A 24,312-nucleotide genomic window follows, 5' to 3' on the forward strand; every position below is an offset into this window, starting at 1 on the left:
AACGCGTAGTTAAGGCTGCTGTTTTCATGCATGAATCCTTATGACTCCTGTCATAGTTAAGGATCACTCTTCATTAGTTCATGATTAGTTCATATCTTAACTAATCTTGAGTTCATGTTGAAGTAACTATTAATTCAGGTATTAGTTCATGGTTATTCATGTACTGTTATTGTAAAGTGTTACCAACTTTTTTGATCCACTTCAAATGTTGACTACTGTAGATAATAGCACAGCTTACAAAATAGAATGACTGCAAAAGTGTGACTTCATACATCATGCATCTTTCTATTGTTTGACTCTATGTAACACATTTAAATAATTTTCTGTAAAAAACTTTTTCTTCACTTAAAATCACATAAATCAGTAGGATTTTGGTTGAGTATTAAGTGTATATGTTTAAACTCTCTAAATCTCTGCCACATTTGGCCAGTTCTTTTTTAGTTCCTCTCTTGATTCTTTAATTACTTTCAAGACGTTGCAAAGCTCTTTGTGTGCTTTCCTCATCTGAGCAATGGCCTTGAGTACAGGGGATGTGACGTTTTCTGGATCATCTGTTCTCCACTGCTGATTCATCTGGTGAATCTCTCTGGAATCTTTGACTATGAAGGCGACGTCAGCAATGACTAAGACTGAACTCAACACACCTGACGCTGCTGCCACTGCTCGTCCAACACCAGCAGCCTGGACAGCAATTCTGCCGAAACTTGCCAACATTCCAAGAGTAATGAATTCTGTGATGCAGGCTACTGTGGTTCTGCCTATTCTCCATGCTGTTTGAGCATGATCAAAATTTGAGTTAGGGACAAAATCATTGAACTTTGTAATTTTTCTCAGTAATTTTCTCAGTGTTTTCAGTGAATTGAGAATTGGTTCACTTGCAGTTTTGTAGTCCTGCTGAATTTTTTCAAAACTCTTACGGAGTGATTTTTGTTTTACTGAATTGGTAATGTTGGACGCAGCACCTGTTGCACCACCTGCTACTCCAACACCAATACCAACACCTGCTACAATCAGAGATATTCCAAATGTGAATGGTGAGAGAATTGCACCAACCAATGCAGTGATTCCTCCGGCTGCTCCGATCACTGCTCCTGTCAGACTGCCTGCTGTGGCTTTATAATGTATTGACTCTAGTGAATCTGTTGTTGTTTCCCACTCCTTAACTGAGGTCTCAAAGTTTTTAAAGTGTTTGTTGTAGGCCTCATCAAAGGTCCTGATGGATTTCATCAAGCTTTGTTGCAGAACATCTGGAATTCCTTTATTTTTATTCACTGCATCTTTCAGGAATGGTTTTGCTAAAATCTCATCAACTGAAGGTCTGTCATGATGGTCACAGCTGAGCATTTCTTTGATTAATGTCTGTAGATTGTTTGAGTATGTATTTGAGATTTCAGGTTTGGTTCCACTCAAGCTATTGGCGTGAACACAGCGACGCTCTATGATGTCTGACTGTCAGATAAAGGAAAAATAAATAGAAGACTGATTAACCTCTAGATCCTACGCAAAAGATATTTTCACTAAAAAAAGACCTGGGCCCTCATTTATCAATGGTGCGTACGGACAGATTTGTGCGTAGTGAGTGCGTAAGAACAGTTTCACACAAAGTGTGGGATTCACCAACTTGTACTTGTACGTAGAAATGTGTGTAAATATAAGCACACCTCTGAGCATGCTTACGCAGATAATCTAGTGGTAGAATAGTGACACTACACACAAAAATCATTTAAGAGTGTGACAGTATGCATTAAGTAATCCACATGTTCTGTGTTTCCTTTAATTATAAAACACTCAATTTATCAATTGTCTAGTTTTACACACAATGCGTTATTGGTGTCAAACCCTACACTGTAAAAAAAAAATATATATATGGTGAAGTAAATACTACAGAAAAACAAAAACAAATGTAAGTTATTTAGTAGTACTCAATTTAAGCTTGTAGAAATTAAAGTGTAAATATCAACATTATAAAATTAAGTAAAACTACTCAACTTTTCTGATACTGGTGTTCCCATCATGCACTGGGCCTTGAATAATTAATGAGGTCAATTTTTCGCTGTTTTCCAGCTATTTTTACACTGTTTTATCATTGCTTTTGTGGTTAGGTTTAGTAACTTGCCATTTTGTGACATTTGGAGTTCATTTTCTACTCAAAATGCCACAATCACACTCAAAAATGTTCCATCGAATGTTACCGTCACTGTTTGTTGTGTACCAAGTATTGAGGTCTCTGTGTTCAAGTGTAGCATTACTTCCAATATGTAGATATGGTGTCTACACAATAGCTGTAATATTACTTGCTTTGATGTTTCTAAGTAAAGCATACACATTATTAGCATGGGTTCATTGAGCGTTATTTTGTGTGTGTAAAATGTATTGCAAAAGAATTTTCAACTAAATAAAAAATTACTTATAATTTTACTTATCTTAGCTAAGTAGAGTAACTTAAATCCATATTTGAAATTTACTTAAATAGTCTGTGTGCAAAAACTTGCAAAAGAAAAATTAAGTAAACTTTATTTTACTTTGCAAACAATGCGCTCCACAGAGAGCGTGTTTTCCAAGATCATGCTGATCTGCTTGGCAAGAGCTCTCTTTGCCATTATTGCGGTGAGGAAAAAACACAATCACGTGATATGTAAAGGGAAGTGTTGTCACCATATATGGTTCATTGGAGGCGTTTCCGAATGCTAATGACCGTGAACATGAACGAGCATGGTACTTACGCACATGTGGGATTTATCAACAATGATTGCTTACTCATGTGCGTAAGAACTGCGTGCGCACGTTTGATAAATGCGGATTTTCTTGTACTTAGGCACATTCTAAATTTCATTTGTTGGACAAAATATAGAACCTTTTCTACGCACTGTTGATAAATGAGGGCCCAGTATTTTGACTGAATCTGTAAGAACTGCAGCAATGAAATCTACCTCAAAGCTAAAAATACTTGCACAGTTTTTCTGTCAAATGGATTTACTGGAATGCAGGAAGGTAGGTTTCCCATGCAGTCAGTCACGTTCAACGTTATGTCAATACTGATGTAATGGGATCTCGCCTGGGAGCCCAATCACCTCCAAGTGGTACAAAACGAGCCAATGGGAATTGGCCAGTGAGATTTACATGTCGAGCCTCATCCACCTGGCTAGGGGTGTAACGATTCACTCGTTTTCTCGATGCATCGATTACAAATCCTGACGATGCATATGCATCATTCTTGAAACATGTTTTTTGAATCGTGAATCATTAATTTCGGCCAATAATCAATGTAAAATGCTAAGAATCGGATTAATCGCGATTCTATAGAGATTCAGTGTTTTAAAATATATAAACATTAAATTACTACATGTGCGAATTGATGGGAGACGTTGTGCGGCGTCATTCGTGCCCTCACAGCTCTCCTTCACAGACACGTGCTGCACTCTTTACCGCCTTTCACTGGATTGCGCTCGCGCTCCATCCGTAGCTCTCATTGAGAAGCCCACGTCACCGTTATTTTCTATAAGATAAAATACATACGTTTTACAGAAGTGGGTCATACCATTGACATTACCTGAGCAGTTGGAAGTAAAACCCAGCTTATTCAAGGGCGCGCATTTATTGGATGGAGGGACCAAACACATAATGTAAGTGTCTAAATGCATACACACTGTTCCAATGAATGACAAATGAAATTTAACTTAATGTTGTTAAACTGAATGTGTGAAGGAAACTGCTGAAATAACTACAACATTAACAACACTGAAATAAGAGTGTGCAGTTTATCTATCAATCAGATGCACATTAAAGTTGCATTCGTTACTATAGCAACAGTAGAAACCCAGTGCGTTATCTTTCAGAATCATCATAAGGAAAATGATCAGTATAAAGAGAACAAAGAGGGCTTTTATAACTATTCCATGAAGAAAAGTTAGTTTAGGATTAGTTGGGAAAGGGCAAGTTGGGTAGTCTCTCCATGTAAGCATTAGTATGTTCAATGTACCTGTAACACTTTAATAAGGTTGTGTAGCCATTAACACTATCCTACACTATAGTTAACATGAACTAACAATACTTTTAAAGCCTTTTAAAATTTTGGCTTATATACATTTCTACAAATGCCAATTTTTAGGATATTAAAATAAAATTATGTAGCATCATTATAACTAGCATGAACCAACATTAACAATGGACAAGATTTTTTTTTGCCTCACTCTCTGACCTTTTGAAGTCCGCTGTGTAATTTGCCCCCTGACTAAGACACATTTCCATAACCCTATGAATGCATATAAAAATGCAGAATCGAATTAATCGAATCGCATCGAATTTTAATGTGAATTGTTTCTAATCGAATCATTCTGAATTTTCAAAAATCATTCTTGAATCGAATCGAACACCTATGAATCATGAATCAAATCGATTCGCTTTCTACCCAAAGATTCACAGCCCTACACCTGGCACATCTGGGAGTAAATATGACTGGCATACTCACATTCATTCATACTTTTACTTCGGATCCCAACGGTCACAACTGATCGCTTTTATGCATTCACCTACACCAGAAGTGCACATTTCTTCAAGAGAAAGCAAAAACAGCTATTTTAATTGCTATTTGGAGTTCTCCTTAACAGCAATTTTCATTGCTTTCTGCCTCAAAGCTCGTGGGGATTCTCGGCTGGTGTGAAGGTACTGACACAGGCAGCGCAGCATCTCATCCCTGAGCGTTTCAGCTGTCAGAGCAGCCCCTAAAGAGCAGCATGGGTGTTCAGCATCTTTTTCAAGATGCCTTTTCACTCGTGTGTTTCTGGATGCGGTCATTTCCTGACCTCATCTGACGGCTATGATCGCTGTCTCACATACCTGGGCAAACAGCATGCTGAGTCTGCGCTCGTGGATGGTACGTGCCCTCACTAGGAGGGCATGTCCATGTTTGTGTTGCTGGCCCCTCACGAGGCACCTCACATCTCTTTCGGCACTCCGGATGAGGATCTGATGCTAACAGTGATTGTAAATTAATTGCCTAAATTATTACATTATTTGCTAACTGCATTCTTTAAATTGTAATGTTAACATGCATTCTCTGTAAAGCTGCTTTGAAATGATGTGTATCGTGAAAGGCGCTATACAAATAAATGTGAATTGAATTGAACTGAATTGAATTGTCAATCGCTGCATCGGAAAGTGGGCTTTTGTCCTCTGGAGAGGATGATGACGCCGAGCTTCCGCCCTCTGTGGTGGTCATTCAGGCGGAGTCGGATTCATGCCCAGGACACCGTGGGATTTGGGCTCGAGTGGAACCCTCCACTGTGTACCGAACGCTTGTGGTTTGACAGTTGGTTCCTTGGTGCAGTACGTGGTTCACAGCCATGTGCCATTCTTCCCGTAGGTGCATGAGGAGGTTTAGAAAATGTGGAAGGCACCTTTCACTGCCAGGAACCGTTCTTCTGCCTCCTCCAGGCAGGTAAGATGACAGCAGCTTTGGCTGCTAAGGCTTATTCTGCCGCTGGACAGGCGCAGCCGACACACTCTCACGACAGCTTACGCTCCCGGGTCTGATTTGGAGCCGATTCGTTTTTTTACTCACTGACCCAGGGGACCCTCAGCATGGGTGAACTGGCACACAGCTGACCCCGGGGCCTACGCAAATACACGTTTCCCCGAGTGAGCCTTCTCGCACAGACTCTGTGCAAGGTCAGGGAGGACGAGGAGCTGGTTTTGCTAGTTGCACCTTACTGGCCCAACCGGACCTGGTTCCCAGAGCCGATGCTCCTCACCATAGCCCCTCCCTGGCAGATTCCCTTGAGGAAGGACCTGCTTTCTCAGGGACGGGGCACCATATGGCACCCACGTACCGACCTCTGGAACCTCCACGTGTGGTCTCTGGACGGGACGCAGAGGACTAGTTGACACTATCACTTCAGCTAGAGCCCCCTCGATGAGGCGTGCTTATGCCCTGAAGTGGAGCCTGTTCGGTAAGTGGAGCCTGTTCGGTGAGTGGTGTTCTTCCCACCAGGAAGACCCCCAGAAATGCCCGGTCAGCTCTGTGCTTTCCTTCCTTCAAGATGGCTTGAAGTGGAGGCTGTCACCCTCCACCTTGAAGGTCTATGTGGCCGCCATCGCAGCATGTTATGTCCTGTTTGTTTTTCCTCTAGTGTCTTGTATTGCCAGTCCTAACCTGTTATTCGTTACAGTTGCCTGGTAACCCACTTGTGACCAATTGGTTAATTGATGACACCTGAAGGAAGCCATTTTAAATCCAGGACACCAGCTCTCACTCTCTCTCTCTCTCTCTCTCTCTGGTTTTGCAGTCAACACTGCCTATTCAACAGTCCCCTTTTTCTTTTATAATTTAATAAATCTTATCTTTAATTGGTAGATTTTGGTCTCTGTGTCCTTTATGTTGCTTCCCTAGAGCCAGGGTTGTAACATAATGGGGGCTCGTCCAATTTTGTTGGTAAAAACCATTTGTTTTTTTCTTTTGATACTTTGAAATTGTATATTTTTCCCCTTTTGATTGAGAGCTGTTGGTGAGTATGGTTGTTTGAGTATCTTTATTTAATGTGCATGAGTTTCTCGGTTAGGTAGGGTGAGAGTTCCAGCTGGGTTGAAGATTCAATCCTTCCATCGGTTCACTCTTTTGTTGTTTTTCCTTTTTTATTTTCGAGGTTATTGTGGGTGGAGACTTGTTCTCTGTCGGGGGTAAGCAGTTCACAACTGTGTGACCATTGATTATATGGCCTACAGTTGTTGAGTTTTTGCTTTTAAAGTCGCCTCGTGCCCGGTACACCTCAGAAGATAGATAGGAGTTAGAAAATTATAGGCAGGTATCCGGGTGTCTCTCATGTGTTTTATGTTTGGGCTCAACAACCATGCTCACTTTATTTTGTTTATTTGTAAGGGACTGAAAGGGTAATTAAGTTAGGTGAGTTAAGCATTTTGAGGCACTTTTGGGTTTTTTTTTTTTGGTCCATGATCCTAACTTTAGTGTGTTAGCAGCTTTTGTGTGTAAGTTCCTTTGTGGACTTTAGTGTAGACTAATGCCCAGTATTTAGGTATTTGTGATTACTGACAAGTTGCATTGAAGTGTTTTCTTGTCTGAGGTGAGTAATTTTCTATGTTTGTAGTTTGCTGGGATTTCTAGTTCTACTTCTGTGTTTAAAGCTTTAAAAGCTTTGTTTGAGAGAGCATTTTTGCTGCTTATTGTTAATTTTGTAGCTGTGTGCTATTGTGGACCTATTGTGTTGGCTGCATTTTACTGTAGTTAGAGTTGAGTTTAGTAATGGCTTCTATAGAAGATTTCCTTAATGAACCTTAATTCAGAGTTACTTGAGTTTTTCACAAAAACTCTTGCAGTTGGCCTCTCATTATGATATTCCCATCACAAGTAGTGAGAAGCGACTGAAGGATAGTGTGAAGGAAATTATTAGAAGTGTTTTGATTGATAATGGTGTCTTGAAAGTTAAGGAGGTTTTTGCACAATCCATGATTGCTCCTTTGTCTGATGCTGCAATTGAGCTTAGGCTCAAGGAGCTAGCATTACAGGAGAAACAGCTAGAAGCTAAGGAGAAAGAGAGACAATTTAGAGAGAAACAAATGTATCTTGAGCATGATCGGTTTCTTAAAGAGTTGGAGTTAAAAGCTGCCTGTGAAACTCCTAGAGGTGATGTTTCCCCATTTGATGTAGGAAGCCATATTAGGTTAGTGCCTCCCTTTTCTGAAAAAGATGTTGAGCGATATTTTTCTCATTTCGAGCGTGTGGCAACCACATCAAAGTGGCCTAAAACTGTGTGGACTTTGCTCTTACAAAGTGTTTTGGTGGGTAAAGCTCAGGAAGCTTATTCTGCTCTAAGCCTTGAAAAGAGTACTAATTATGATGAGGTTAAAGCAGCTATATTGAAGGCATATGAGCTTGTTCCTGAAGCTTACCGCCAACGCTTCCGTAGTTGTACCAAATTTGCTCACCACACTTATGTTGAGTTTGCAAAACAGAAGGAGAATCTGTTTGATCGGTGGTGTACATCTCAGAAGGTGGAAAGTAAGGAACATCTTAGACAACTCATTTTGCTTGAATTTAAAAACTGTCTGCCTGAGGTTGTATCTGTTTATTTGAATGAGCAGAAGGCAGTGACTTTAGAACAAGCTTCAATCTTGGCAGATGAGTTTGTTTTGACCCACAAGGTAAATTTTGGTGACAAACAGGCTGAGTTTCAGGGTCAGAGTAAGCCCAATAGGTCTCGGTTTGTAAGGTCTGTGCCCCTTGCCGCCTCATCTGTCAAGAAGATAACTAATGATGGTTCAATTTCAGAAAGGGCTTGTTTTATTGTAAGAGACCAGGTCATCTTATTGCAGACTGTCCAGTTCTAAGCAAGAAACAGAAATCTACAAAAACTGTAGCTTTTGTAAGTCCTGTGCCAAGTTTTCCATTGGCATCCTCTGTTGCTAATGTTCCATCCAAGAAAGGTGAGTTAGCTGGCTCCTCATCATTTTTGATGGATGGTTTTGTGTGTCTGTCTGCTGACCCTGAACAGAGACAAGCTATCAAAATCTGGAGAGATACTGGAACTTTTCAATCTGTGATTCTTCATGATGTCTTGTTTTTTAATGATGCATCAGCTCAAGGTTCAGAGGTACTTGTCAGAGGTTTTGGTGGAGGATTTTTGTCTATGCCTTTACATAACATTAATCTCCAATCGGATTTAGTCTCTGGGGATGTTGTTGTTGCACTCTGTTCCCAGATTCCTATAGATGGCGTGTCCTTTATTCTAGGGAATGATTTAGCTGGGGGTAAAGTGCTAGCTGTCCCTGAACTAACCTGTACTGTCCATAAGTCAGATAGTCTAGATGAGCTTGAATTGGCATTTCCAGAAATATTTCCTGTTTGTGCAACTACTCGTGCCATGTCAACCAAGAAACATGTCGAAGGTAAGCCTTCCAATAATCAATCTGTTATTCCACTTTATGATACTTTCATGGCCCAAGGTGATATGAACTTGACAGGGTATGGAAAGATGTTTCCATCTCGTGAGCAGTTAATTGTTGAGCAAGAACAAGACCCTACATTGTCATCAATGTTTGAAGATGTAGCGTCAGATGAAGCACTATCAAATGTAGCTTCTGGTTATTTTATTAGTGATGGGGTTTTGATGAGAAAGTGGACAGATCCAAAAATGTCAAGTGAGGATGACTGGAGCAGCGTGTTTCAGGTAGTGGTTCCAGAAGTTTATCGGTCTGACATTTTGTATCTTGCTCATGATTTTTGTCTATCTGGCCACTTGGGTATCAGGAAGACTTTGGATCGTGTGTTAAGGCATTTTTTCTGGCTTGGAGTGAAATCAGATGTGGCTCAGTATTGCAGATCGTGTCATGTTTGTCAGATTACAGGTAAACCTAACCAGTCTATTCCTGCAGCTCCACTACATCCTATTCCTGCGATTGGAGAGCCATTTGAACATGTTTTGATTGACTGTGTTTGGACCTCTCCCACGTACCAAGTCAGGTAACCAATATCTTCTCACAATCATGTGTGCAGCGACACGGTTTCCTGAAGCCGTCCCATTGCGTAAGGTCACAGCCCCTGCCATTTCTAAAGCCCTTATTAAGTTTTTCACAGTGTTTGGGCTACCAAGAGTTGTTCAGTCTGATCAAGACTGATCAAGGGTCTAGTTTTATGTCTCGCCTCTTCTCCCAGGTGTTAAAGCAGTTGTCTATTCACCATAACATCTCATCTGCGTATCATCCAGAATCTCAAGGTGCACTTGAGAGATTCCATCAAACACTCAAGACAATGCTGAAGACCTACTGTAAAGAGTTTGAGAGAGACTGGGATGATGGCATTCCACTACTCCTCTTTGCAGTTAGAGAGGTTGTTCAGGAATCCCTTGGTTTCAGTCCAGCTGAACTTGTTTGGCCATACTGTGAGGGGGCCTTTGAAATTGGTAAAGGAGAAGTGGTTGGATGTTGAGTATTCTACAACTACTAACCTCTTGGACTATGTCTAACTTTCGTTTCAGGCTTAGTAGGGCATGTGAACTGGCCAAAGAAAATCTAAAAGCGGCTCAGGGGAAAATGAAGACTTGGTATGACCGAAAGGCTAAACATTGTGTGTTCTGTTCAGGAGACCAGGTGCTTGTGCTCTTACCAATACCGGGTTCTGCATTGCAGGCTCAATACAGTGGTCCATATACCATTGATCGGCAAGTTGGTGAGTGTAACTATTTGGTTAAGACTCCAGATCGTAAAAGGAAAACCCGCATGTGCCATGTGAATTTATTAAAACCTTATTTTGACCGTAATCACACAGCTGTTACAGAGGTCAAGGCCTTGGCTGTACTTGATGTCCCATTTGTTGAGACCGAAAACGGTGTCGCTGTCACTGAAATTGCCAAATTCTGAAATTCTGGTTGATTTGGACTCTCATTTGTCCTTTCTTAATCTTTCTGAGCGCTCTGATAGTATTCAGTTAATTGGGCAACATATGGCCTTGTTTTCTGATGTTCCAATTTGTACCAACGTGCTGGAACATGACATTGATGTGGGCCAAGCTGTCCCTATTAAACAACATCCATATAGGGTCAATCCAGTTAAACGCCAACTTTTGCGTAAGGAGGTAGAGTATATGTTAGATCATGGCATAGCTGAACCAACCTCTAGTGCTTGGAGTTCACCATGTTTATTAGTTGAGAAACAGGATGGGTCTTTACGTTTTTGTACAGATTTTCGCAAGGTGAATGCCATCACTAAACCTGATTCATATCCTCTTCCACGACTAGATGATTGTATTGACCAAGTGGGTTCTGCATCTTTTGTAACTAAGTTGGACCTGTTAAAAGGATATTGGCAGGTTCCACTTAGCCAGCGAGCTCGTGAGATCTCTGCTTTTGTGAACCCCGATGACTTCTGCCATTATAACGTTATGGCATTCGGGATGCAAAATGCACCCGCCACTTTTCAGCGCCTGGTCAATAAGGTGTTGGAAGGAATGGTAGGTTGTGAGGCATACCTTGATGACATAGTTGTCTACAGCGCTACTTGGTCTCAACATTTGGACCAGCTTCGTGATGTGTTTAAGCGGCTGACAAGGGCAAATTTGACTTTGAACCTTTCTAAGTGTAAGTTTGGACAAGCTACAGTAATTTACCTGGGCAAAGTGGTTGGCCATGGTCATGTGTCTCCAGTGGGAGCAAAAGTAGAGGCCATTGTGAACTTTAGTGTACCATCATCTCGAAGGGAGTTAAAGCGCTTCCTAGGTATGGTAGGTTATTATAGGAGCTTTTGCAAGAATTTTGCCACTGTTGCTGTACCTCTAACCAATCTGCTTAGTCCAAAGGTTCCTTTTGTGTGGACCGAGTCATGTCAGGTGGCCTTTTTGAAGGCACTGTTGAGTAGTTCTCCTATCCTTGCTGCTCCTAATTTTGACAAGCTGTTCAAGTTAGCTGTGGATGCTAGTGATTTTGGGGTTGGTGCTGTTCTTCTCCAGGACGATTCAGTAGGTGTTGAACATCCTGTGTGTTTTTATTCAAAGAAATTCGATGTCCATCAGAAGCACTATTCTACAATTGAGAAGGAAGCTTTGGCCCATATCCTTGCTTTGAAACATTTTGAGGTGTATGTCTCATCCAGTGTCCCGCTTATTATTTACACTGACCATAATCCTTTAGTGTTCCTCCACAGCATGAGAAACCCTAACCAGCGCTTAATGGGGTGGAGCCTGTTTTTGCAGGGCTATGATCTTATATTCCACCATATTCGTGGGAAGGATAATGTTTTGGCAGATGCCCTGTCAAGGTCGTAAGTGCTTGTTTTATCTCATGTACATGTTAATGTTGCCATAGGTTATCCTATAGCAACATTTTAAGGGTGTGGGTGTTATGTCCTGTTTGTTTTTCCTCTAGTGTCTTGTATTGCCAGTCCTAACCTGTGATTCGTTACAGTTGCCTGGTAACCCACTTGTGACCAATTGGTTAATTGATGACACCTAAAGGAAGCCATTTTAAATCCAGGACACCCGCTCTCACTCTCTCTCTCTCTCTCTGGTTTTGTAGTCAACACTGCCTATTCAACAGTCCCCTTTTTCTTTTATAATTTAATAAATCTTTAATTGGTAGATTTTGGTCTCTGTGTCCTTTATGTTGCTTCCCTAGAGCCAGGGTTGTAACACAGCACATCACAATGTGGTTGGTGGAAGGGCACTGGGAAAGCATGATCTGATCATCAGATTCCTGAGAGGCGCCAGGAGGTTAAATCCTCCTTGGCCTCACCTTCTACCCTCTTGGCACCTCTCGGTCGCCCTGGCGGGCCTACAGAAAGCTCTCTTCAAGCCCCTTGAGTCACGTGAGCTTAAACATCTACTCCTCAGCAAAACATGAATGAAAGTGAGTATGCCTGTCCTATTTATACCCAGATGTGCCGGGTGGGTGCGGCTCGGCATGTAAATCTCAATTCCCATTGGAATTCCCAAACCTCGTTTTGTACCACTTGGAGGTGATTGGGCTCCCAGGTGAGATCCCATTACATCAGTATCAACGAAACTTCTCTGTTCCCTCCTTCAGGCAATGGGGGTTACAATAGTAACCTAGACATTCTCCAAGCATCTGAGATACTGCCATTATTGATTTAGTCTGTCTCAATTCAAGTCTGTCTCCTTATGTATTCCCAGACTGACTAAATGATGTGTATTCTGTGTATATCTCTTGCAGAAAATACATCTGTTGGACATTTTTGGTCCCCATGAGGAAAGCAGCTTAGAAATCATACTAAGTAATGATATTTGAAAATTTACACAGTAAATTCTTTAGTGTTAAATTAACAGTGCTCTGTGTTCATATGAGAACTACCAGCAGGATATTAAAAGTAACATTGAGGCAGTGTTAAAGCGATATTTCACCCAAAAGTGAAAATGTTGTTCCAAACCTGTATGTGTTTCTTTGTTCTGAACACTAAAGAAGATATTATATAGTAAAAAAAAAATTGGGAAGTCAATGGGTGCCATCAGCTGTATGATTACCAAAATTCTTCTTTTGTGTTCAACAGAAAAAAGACACTCATACAAGTTTGGAACAAATTGAGGGTAAGTAATGACAAAATGTTTATCTTTGGGTGAACTATCCCTTTAAGGCAAATTCACACCACACAGAAAAAACACTTAACAACATCTCTCAGGGCTTTTAGCTCAAAAGCATGCACATTTGGAGAAATATTGAAGGATTCTCATATGTTTATGTTAAATTTCTATACAGAGGAGTAATATTTATTCAATTTTGACCTAAAATGCACCATTTTAATCATTACGAGCACTGAATACTCTGATGCACTGTTTTCAATTCATACTTGCAGCCTGAGGGCACATTTTGTCCTCAAATGGAATTGATGAAGAACTCTCAATATCATATAGTGACTGTAATTTGTTAATATGCGTCAGGAGTTATGAATATGAAGAATGTGTGACATTCCAGGAACTAACAGGGGCTTCCAGAGATCGATATAACATGCAAATAGACACTTTTAAAGACAATAAATACATGATTGCTACGATATATGTGAAATGTTTTATTTAAAAACATTTAATTAAACATGTGAATTGGCCTTAAGTGATTGAGTGATGATTGTTTGATTATTGAAGATACATGGGGCCTGTACAATGATTGTAGTTGAACGAACTCAGGGTTACTGGATTAGGCTACGTCTACGTTAATCTAGAGACATTTGAAAACGGAGTTCTCATTTAAAAACACTACGTTTTCAAGCATTTTCCAAACACTGAAGCGTCTGAAAACGCTTAAATTACCTTACTGAGCATCTGTAAAGCATACTAAAAGCTCACAAGATGATGCAGCGAGAGTAAATATAATAAAGTTCTCAAGCTATTCTTCTGGCTTGATCACATTTTGTTGGCATATGATCACATCACTCACTGTTGCTCTCAAAATTGGGGTTAAAAACATTGTCATGTTTTGCCGTGCAGGACACCAAATGTGAGTAAATTCTCTGTTTACCATTCTCTGTCACCATTGATAAGATTTATATGCTGATTCTTGTTTTCTGAATGATGCACCATTTCTTGAAAAAAAAAAAAAGTCTGTCAAAACAGACAGTTTTGCTGTGTAGGCCTATGTTGTACATTTCAGCATCTATGCAAACAGAGTTTTGTACCTGAAGAAGTTTTTTTTTGTTTTTTTTTGTTTTGTTTTGTTTTGTGTTCATGGATATGATGTAATGCACTGTTATGAATGGACCATATGTCCAGGCTCTTTCCCTGTCTATGGCCTAAGACACTGGGATAGACTCTACATTGGTTAAGCAATTAGAGATTTTTTTTTCTTTTTGAGAAGAGAAGAGTATACTCACCCACACATCCAGCATGCAGAGATCATGGATCAACCATCCCAATGACCATATGTCACTACACAATGTCAGTATAATTTAGTTAGTTTCTTATTTAATGCAGTAAATTGTGTTGTTGTGAACAATTAAAACCTTCATCTGAATACCCAACTTTCAATGTATGTGTTACCATATCTTTAACAGGAAGCATACCTTTTGTAATTGTGTCTGTTTTGATAGATTTCTGGGCTGGTATAGAGCTCTGCACCCACAATTGATGTTGCATAATCATCAGCACTGAAAAATCAATAATCATCATTAAACCATTAAATTATCAATTTCATAGAAGTGATAAAATCTATTCAAAAATTATATTTTTGAGTTTATTTCAGTTTATTTAACCTTTTCAGTACTTTTGAGCATCCAAAATCTCCTAGATTGATGTAACCATCCTCGGTAAGAAAAACATTCTAGAATAACAACAGGAAATTTTAAAATCATCACATGAACACATAAATGATCAGATTTGGCTTGCATGTTGATTAATTATTTTTGAGCTTTGCCAGTGCATACCTGAGGTTTTATATCTCTGTGGAGAACATTGTTTTCATGAAGACACTGCAGAGCCAGACAAATCTGTACAAACCAGTCAAGAATCTGCACACAGATGATATGAGAAAGCACTGTACATTCTAATTTACTCCATACATTGTATTTGGTTTAATTTTCAGTGATACCTTTGCCATTAGTCTACCGAAAAAATGGGTTCATGTTTTACAGTACACATAAATTCAGTCGAGATTCAGCCCCCTTCTGGCACATGCAGCATGGAATGATGGTTAGAACAATAATTTAGTTATAACAAATAAACAATAATTTAGTTAATGTTTTGAGCTTAACTATTGGAAACACTAATCACCTTTATGGTGACTTCATTTGAAACAGTTCGGAAATTTTTGGAATTACTCCTGTATCATATAATCTTGCAAGTATACAATCTGATTGTATAGCTTTTATCATGCTCTTAGCCAAACGATTAATATTGCTGAAGTGGAAGGATCAGAGGCCTCCAACCCCAACAAAATGGATCGTGATGTCCTCTTTTTCCTAAAGTAGGGGGGAAAAAATCAAACATTCTATAAGAGGTTCATCTACGTCATCTCATTCTATAAGAGGTTCACCACGTCTTGGTTATGTATGTAACCTTAGTTCCCTGAATAGGGATGCCTCTGCGTCAAAACGCTGTGGGAACGCCTCTGCGTGATTGCGTCGTGAAGCACGTATGAAATCAGTCCAATGGAGTGATGGAACGTCATAGGCGGGTGACGTCCCATGTGGAAAAAAAAGTACATTTCAATAATGTACCTAAAGTGCTCTATTTTCGCGCACTAAGTTTGTACTTGATATACTAAAAATTATTTTTTGGTACTTCTTAAGATAATCTTAAGAACATCTAAGTGTACTCAACTGTGCTATTTTGAGACACCATGAAATATGAATTTAAATGTGCTTTTAATATACTATCTCTGTATTTAAAAAATGTATTTAGATACTACTTATAGTACATTTGAACCCATAGCACTTTAAGTACATTATAGAAATGTACTTTTTTTCACCTGGGGTTCCCTTTCAAGGGAACTCGTGCTGCATCGAAACGCTGTGGGAACGCTAATACCCACGTCGCCATATGAGCAAGTGACCGTCTGTGTGAAATCAATGCGCACACTAAGACGATAGCACCTGCGCCAGTTGAGGTCCAGTTCATAGAATCTCAAGAAGGTATGCAGTGAGGACCAGACTGCCACATCACAAACTTCTTGGAGAGAAACTCCTAACAATATCGCTTTGGAAGCGGCCATACTCCTGGTCGAGTGAGCTCGAACAGCCAATGGTGAAGGCTGACCAGCTGACTCGTAAGCAAGTGAGATGGCCTCGACCACCCACTTGCTCATCTTCTGTTAGATGCAGGGTGACCTTTTCTAGGTGACCCGAAACAGACAAACAACTCTTCCGATTTCCTCCACAGGGCAGATCTGTGGACATACGCATCTAATGCCCTCACAGGGCAGAGCAGATTCAATTTCTCCTGGTCTGATGTCTGGAAGGGAGGAGGACAGAAGGCCTGTAGTACGATAGGTCTTACAATATTAGTAGAGAACTTAGGAATGTAACCCGGTCTAGGGTGCAGAAAAGCTTTAACCATTCTGGGTGCAAATTCCAGGCACGAGGGAGATACCAAGAGTGCTTGAATGTCTCCAGTCCTCTTGAGAGATGATATAGCAATCAGAAAGATAGTTTTAAGGGTGAGAAACTTCTTAGCAGTCTTAATTTTGACAGCAAATTTTGATTTAGTTTTAGTCATAGTCTTTTGTCTTTTCACGAAAGAGCAAAATTCAGTACTTTTCAGGGATTGACACACTTATCATTGAGGTACTATTATAGTTTTTGTTTCAAATTTTTTATTAGATTTGATTTTTTAGTTTTTCTGCTTTCATTGTAATTTTAGTTAAAAGTTTTAGTAATTTTTTGTGTTTATGTCTTTTAGTTTTTGCTTTTAACCCTCTGGAGTCTGAGGCTGATTTGGGGCCTGGAGAAGTTTTGACATGCCCTGACATTTGTGCTTTTTTCAGTTGTTCATAAACACATTAATGACACAAGTGTCATTACACTGTATTCAGCACAAACTAGGCTACAATAATATGTGAGGAACATGTATGTACATGTTTGTGTTTTTGAAGGAATAACGTTTATGCGTGGTTATTGAAAAAACAAAAAACTTAAGTCACTGAAATAAGGCCAAAAAAAGTATATTAAATCTGTGTTTATAAGACTTCTGGGTATTGGAGGTTGTAGACTAGAGTTTTGGCTTCAGAATTATGTAAAAATTATGCTGCCTACTCCTTCATATAAAACAATATATTGATTTAGTTTTTGTAAGACACTTTTTGTCAAGAAACACAGTATGCGTGGAGGCGTGAATGATCATGAATAATGGGCCATTTACACCTGAGAAGACAAAAGAATCAAATAATAATGACCTGAAATGACTTGCATATTAATGAGGCCTTTCAGTCAGGTAGGGTGTGAAAAAACCCTCTGTAATCATGTCTCAGCTCAATTTAAAATAATGGTATTCTATTATATTCTTTAAAATATAATGTATTTCTGTGATGCAAAGTGTCTGAACAATTATGTTACCTCTATGGCATTTCATATAGGCTTTTAGCTTAAAGCATGCACATTTGGAGAAATATTGATGGATTCTTATATGTTTATGTCAAATTTCTATACAGAGGAGTAATATTTATTCTATATATCATCACTATGAGTGCTGGATACAATTCATACTTGCAGCCGGAGGGCGCTCTGTACACCTTTAGGCCACAAATCCATATAAAGAAGAAGAAGAACCAGGAACTAACTGCATGTCTTCTAGAGTTCGCTAACTATGGATTTTACATACAGATAAACACTTTTCAAGACAATAAATACACGATTGAGATTATGTATGCCTGTATTGACTCATAATTAGCGTCTGAATAGCGCTGGCTCCGTGGGCGTGGCCGCATTAGCGGATAATGAGCTGAATCACGGACTTCTGACATGGCTCACTTTTCATACAGATTACATAAACACAGAATTTTTGTTTTCGATTTGACTTACACGATTTAAAACCTGACATTTCAACGTTTCTTTAGACAAAAGTTTAAGTTACAGTTCATTTTCTGAGAACTATCAGATTGGACTTTGTTCAGAGGGAGAGGAGAGATCACGCATCATGTTAGTTTTCTTTATTTTACAAAAAGCACAGCATTTTGTTTTTACTCTGAGTGTACACAAATGAAAGAAGATATTCAACAGATTGAAATGGTGTTTAACTCTTAATTGTATGTGCAACATTGACAGAGTATTTTGAGTCTCTTTCACACTGGTAAGAAAAAAACGCGGTGGTATCGCCGGCGATACCCTCAGACCTCAGAGTGTTAAATGTCTATACGTTTTTATTTCTGTTTATTTTAATACATCAGGTTAAGCTAAAGCTTAGAAACTATGAAATAAAATAAGTTTACATTTTTATATGTTTATTTCAAGTAATGAAGATTTCTTTGGTTTTAGGTTTAGTTAACTATAATAACCCTTATACTTGTAAAATATATTGAATAATGTGTCAAACAATATTCTTAGTCTTTCCTTACTGTGACAGAATATACAGTAGTTTACTATGAATTAAATAGAAATTTAAAAAAATTAAATACAGTTTATTGTGTAAACAAAATAACAATGACCAGGAAAAAATAATTATAAACCATACTGAAATACACCGTGACTCTTATTCTGAAATGTCTGCGGTCTGCACTGTAGCAGGCTGCTCATGAGGGTGATAAATATGCATTCTTACAACCGTCTAAAACATATTACCATATAAAAATCGTGTAGTAAACATTGTCATAATTCACCAACATTAGCTTATAAGCAATCGCTTGGCATAAATATCCGCTATTCAATCAGATGTGCTGCTGTGTGAGCCTGTAGAGCGCGCAACAGCGCCGCGTTTCCCACGGTTAGATCAGCACATTACACAATGTGCACATCTTCCACACAGGACAGCAGTCCTGACTGGATATCTTCCCAAATCGTCCCTCTCTTTCATTTTCGTCTCGTTTTTATTCGTTGATGAAAATTAGAGTAGATTTTAGTCATAGTTTTAGTCATTCAAAACGCACTTTTATTTAGTCATCGTCTCGTTTTCGTTCCTGAAAAAGTGTAAAATTATTCGTCAACGAAATTAACACTGCTTCTCAGGAACTTCTTCAATAGGTTTGAAGGGAGCCACAGAGAGGCCTTGGAACACAACGGCCAAATCCCAGGCCGGCACCCTCGTGCGAACTGCAGGTCTAAGTCTCATAGTGTCATGAAGGAAACGAGTAACAAGTGGGTGTCTCCCCAAAGATACACCACTCAAAGGAGCATAGTAAGCAGCTAAGGCTGCCATGTACACCTTTATTGTGGAGGGGGATAGCCCTGTGGAAAATCTTTCCTGCAGAAACTCCAGCACTGCACCGATGGGGCAGTTAACTGGGTCCCACTGGTGATTCTCGCACCATGAAGTGAATAACCTCCATTTCAAGGAATAGAGTTTCCTCGTGGAGGAAGCTCTGGAGTGGAGGATGGTCTCAACAACCTCAGCTGAGAGACCTGAACTCATGAGCTGGGCCCCCTCAGAGGCCAAGCCCACAGTTTCCACAACTCCGGGCGGGGGTGAAGGATCGACCCACTCGCCTGAGAGAGAAGGTCCGTCCTGAGCAGAATCTCTATCAGAGAGCCATCTAGAAGGGATATCAGGTCCGAGAACCATACTCTGGCTGGCCAGAATGGGGCTACTAACAACAGACTGGCCCCATCCCAGTGAACTCTCTCCAGAACTCTCGGGAGCAGCGCAATCGGGGGAAAAGCATACAAATGTAGCCTCAGCCACCCCTGTACCATGGCATCCAGCCCCAGAGGTGCTAGGTTTGTAATGGAGAACCATAATGGACAGTGAGTCATCTCTCGAGATGCAAACAGATCCATGTTGGCTCGACCAAAGTTCTCCCATAGGAGCTCCACCACCTCGGGGTGAAGTCTCCATTCCCTGGGCCTCGGCCCCTGTCTCGACAGGATGTCTACTCCCAAATTGAGGTACCCTGGGATATAAACCGCCTTGATTGAGCGCAGCTTCCCTTGGGTCCACAGGAGGATCTGATTAGCCAGTCTGTATAACGGGCGCGACCTCAGACCCCCCTGATGGTTTATGTACGAGACCACCGATGTGTTGTCAGAGCGAACCAGTACATGATGGTCTCTGTGGTCTGGAAGGAAGTGTTTCAGAGCCTGAAATACTGCCAACATTTCCAGGCGATTTATATGCCAGGAGAGATGATGGTCCTGCCATTGACCTCGAGCAGAGCGACCACACATGATCCCCAGCCCGTGAGGGATGCATCTGTTGTTAGCGTGACTCGACGACCAAGAGCTCCCAACACAGGTCCCTGGGACAGAAATCAAGGATGTTTCCATGTGACTAAGGCACAAAGGCAGCGCTGTGTGACCTTGATCACACGAGAAGGATTCCTCCTCGGAGAGAACCCCTTGGTTTTGAGCCACCACTGTAATGGTCTCATGTTCAGCAGGCCAAAAGTTGTCACGTTGGACGCTGCTGCTATAAGACCTAACAGTCTCTGAAACTGTTTGACAGTGAGTAGCTGGCCTAGCTTTATGTCTGTTACAGCTGAGAGATATCGATGCTATGCAGGCAGGCGACAGACGAGCTCGCATGACAATCGAATCCCACACCACGCCTAGATAAGTGGTTCTCTGAGCTGGAGAGAACACACCTTTCTTTGCGTTTAACCTCAACCCCAACTTTTTCATGTGTGCGAGAACAACATCTCGATGTTGAACCGCCATCTGCTCTGACTGAGCTAGAATCAACCAATCGTCGATATAGTTTAGAATGCGGATGCCCTGCATGCGCAAGGGCGTCAGTGCCGCATCTACACATTTGGTAAAGGTGAGGGGTGACATGGATACATGGAAGTATGCGTCTTTTAGACCTATCGCGACAAACCAGTCCTCGGACCTGATTTGTGACACAATTTGTTTGACTGTGAGCATCTTGAACTTGTACAGAGCAATTTAGCTGGCTCAGATCTAAAATGGGACGCAACCCCCCATCCTTTCTTGGAACAATGAAGTACCGGCTGTAAAATCCTGACTCCCTGCCGGGAGGAGGAACCCTTTCTATAGCCTCTTTTTGCAGCAGAGTCTCTACTTCCTGTGCCAAAACCAGAGCCTGCTCGGGCAGAACCCTGCTGAATCGAGGTAGGCGTGTTCTGAACTGAATAGCATATCCCTTTTCTACTGTCTGCAGGACCCAATGAGATACATTTGACAGATGTTTCCATTCTGCCAGAAAATCTACTAAGGGAACCAGCCTCTTGAGGCTGGCCTCTGGTATGTTTTGGGCAGCCAGCACAGTGCCCTGGAGCGGCACACCGGCAGGGAACAACTGGCTTGGCTGCATCAGAGAGCGCGAGCCACCCTCGGGTGACTGGCGGGGACCCTCTACGCACCCCAGCATTGCGGCGAGGTTGGCCGAGCACCCCCCTGAGAGCACCAAAGAAAGACGGGCACCATATGGAGTGGTAAACGGCGCCTGACTTCGGAGAGGACCACCCTCAGAGTCCTGACCCTTCTGCTGTCAGGACTTTTTCGACGAAGCCCTCTTAGAAGCAATGACGGTCCTCAGATCCACCTTGCCCTTTGAGGACTTCGAGGACCACCTCCTCAGAGGGGAAGCATGGATGGCAACACTCTGCTTCTGCTGTTGTTTGTGTGAGGAGCTCGTACTCTGCTTCGGCTGCTCCCGCCCTGGGAGCACCAGTCAAGGAACTGTTGTGAAGCTGCTGCTTGTTTCTTCAACTCTAAGAACCTCTCGTGACAGCTTTAAATAGCGTAACTTTAGAGGCCAGAAGGGTTGAGCGGAGCATCCAGGAGAAAGGTCTTATCTCTGTCTTTGATGTCAGTGAGATTCAACCATAAGTGCCTCTCCGTGGCCACCAGGGCTGCCATAGACCAGCCGATGGATTTGGCCGTCTCCTTGGTGGCATGGAGAGCTAAGTCAGGTGACTGACGCAACTCCTGAATGACATCCGCCCCCACTTCTTCACTTTCCCCCAGGTCTCTTAGGAGGTTGGCTTGGTATACCTGCAAGATGGACATAGTATGCAGGCACGCCGCAGCCTGACCCGCGGCCGAGTATGCTTTGCCCACCAGCGCAGATGTAGTTTTAAGTGGCTTGGTGGGCAATGCCGATTGAAGGGAGAGATGGCTCGCAAGCATCTTTTATGCCTTTGGCATCGCCCCATAACCGTGCTTTTTCATACCTAATACATTGCTGTATGTGGATGTTTGTGGTGTGTAAAAACCATATGAGACTGGTCTCTTCCACAACCTTGACACTTTGGTGTGGAGGTCGGGAAAAAAACGTTAAGCCCCGACGTGGAGGTTGAGCTGATCTAGATGGTAAATATTGTTCATCTAATTTGCTTTTAACTTGCAGTTCTTGTTTCTTGGCTGGCCAATCAATGTTTAACTTGGCCACGGCATGAGTTAAAACCTCCATAAGCTCCTCACTTGCAGGAGACTGAAGTGGCGAGTCTTCAGTCTCTCCTGTTGCTATACTAACAACACCCAATTCCTCAGAACTGGATTCCATTAATGCAGCTGCCTCAACCCGAGCGGAGGAAACCGCAGCGCGTGCTTCCTGACTCTGAATTGAGACACCAGATCTGACAGGTGAGGGCTGAGATAGGGCAGCGCCCTATATATATATATGCTTGTGAAAAACAGACAACAATAAATAGGACACACGATTTCAAATATAGCGCTTGCTGAAGGCACAGAAGCTGAATGAATGGGGTTTCGGGTAGGCTTTATAGTTTCCTGATCAGTGACGTCACCCGCCTATGACGTTCCGTCACTCCATTGGACTGATTTCATACGTGCTTCACGACGCAATCATGCAGAGGCGTTCCCGCAACGTTTCGACGCAGCGCAAGTTCCCTTGAAAGGGAACAAGTTTAATAAAGCTTGGGACCCTTTTAAGCAATATGTCATGGAACGTGTTTTATTGTTGGACGTAGACGTAGTCTTTGTTCCAGCATTTTTTCCCCTTTCAATAAAATTTTTTTGATTATACACAGACTTGGGAGGGTTACTTTAAAAATGTATTCCGTTACAGTTACAAATTACTTCATAAAAAAAAGTATTCAGTAACGTAATCCAAGTACCACAATATGAAAGTAATGTAATCTGATTACTTTTGGATTACTTCAAGGTCACATATATAAAGAAAGAAAGAAAGAAAAGTAAGGTAAACTTTACTGTAAGGAGTCAACTTTGCTGTAAATAAATTGCATTTTTAAATTTAATTTTAATTATTTCTTCTCAATTTCTGCAAGTTTTTAAATGTTACATGTTCCATACATTTGAATGGGTCTCAACAATCTTTTTTTTTTTTTTTTTTTTTAAATCTGATAAATTATATTTTGCAATATTAAAATGGGTGTTGTTTGCACATGCACCAGCGGGTGGCTCACATGAGTCATCACTGGCAACAGAACGTCTCGGGTTACTGATGTAACCCTTGTTCCCTGAATAAGGGAACGAGATGCTACGTCAATGACGTGATGGGAACCCTCTGTATGATTGCGTCATGAAGCACCTCTGTATCCAACCAATGATGCGACAAGATGTCAGAGGCGGGTGACGTCACGGACCAGGAAACTATAAAGCATACCCAGAACAAATAACGCTAGCTTCTGGAATATGTCTGAAGCAAGACGCTTACAGGTATGCAGGGGGTACGGCAACACGACGTAGCATCTCGTTCCCTTACTCAGGGAACAAGGGTTACATCAGTAACCCAAGACGTTCCCTTTCGTGGGAACTATGGACGCTACGTCAAACCCAGAGTAGGAGTTATGTCTAGGTTATAAAACCTAATGAACGTGTGCTGGGATGACCATCCAGCTGCATCACATATATCATTTAATGACACTCCTGACATTAACGCTTTAGAAGCGGCCATACCCCTTGTAGAATGAGCACGAACAGCTAGAGGACATGGCTGTCCGGCTGCTTTGTAGGCAAGTGAGATGGCCTCGACCACCCACTTGCTCATCCTCTGCTTAGATGCTGGGCCCCCCTTCTTGGGGGACCCATAACATACGAACAACTGGTCTGTTTTTCGCCACAGGGCAGCTCTGTGGACATAAGCATCCAAAGCCCTAACTGGGCAAAGCAGATTATGTTTCTCCTGATCCGAATTTTCGAAAGGAGGAGGACAGAAGGCCTGGAGTACAATAGGACCCAGAACATTTGTAGGGACCTTTGGCACGTAGCCAGGTCTAGTATGCAAGAACGCCTTAACCATACCAGGCGCAAATTCCAGTCACGAAGGAGCAACCGATAGTG

The 24,312-nt window shown here is 41.4% G+C and overlaps 1 protein-coding gene across 1 annotated transcript in view; it reads right to left on the minus strand.

Moving 5' to 3' along the window:
• Positions 1 to 200: 200 nt before the first annotated feature.
• The window catches only part of LOC125254787 (MAP3K epsilon protein kinase 2-like), a 79,520-nt gene continuing 55,408 nt past the window's right edge, over positions 201 to 24,312 (minus strand). Inside the window, exons 7-11 of the mRNA XM_048169610.1 lie at positions 14,869 to 14,952; positions 14,698 to 14,765; positions 14,509 to 14,592; positions 14,320 to 14,374; positions 201 to 1,449 (exon numbers count right to left, since the gene is read on the minus strand). Of these exons, the coding sequence (XP_048025567.1) occupies positions 406 to 1,449; positions 14,320 to 14,374; positions 14,509 to 14,592; positions 14,698 to 14,765; positions 14,869 to 14,952 (1,335 nt within the window). The 3' untranslated portion in view covers positions 201 to 405. The remainder of the gene's footprint in view (positions 1,450 to 14,319; positions 14,375 to 14,508; positions 14,593 to 14,697; positions 14,766 to 14,868; positions 14,953 to 24,312) is intronic.

This window comes from Megalobrama amblycephala, linkage group LG19, assembly GCF_018812025.1.
Source record: "Megalobrama amblycephala isolate DHTTF-2021 linkage group LG19, ASM1881202v1, whole genome shotgun sequence".
NCBI classification, from domain to species: Eukaryota; Metazoa; Chordata; class Actinopteri; order Cypriniformes; family Xenocyprididae; genus Megalobrama; species Megalobrama amblycephala.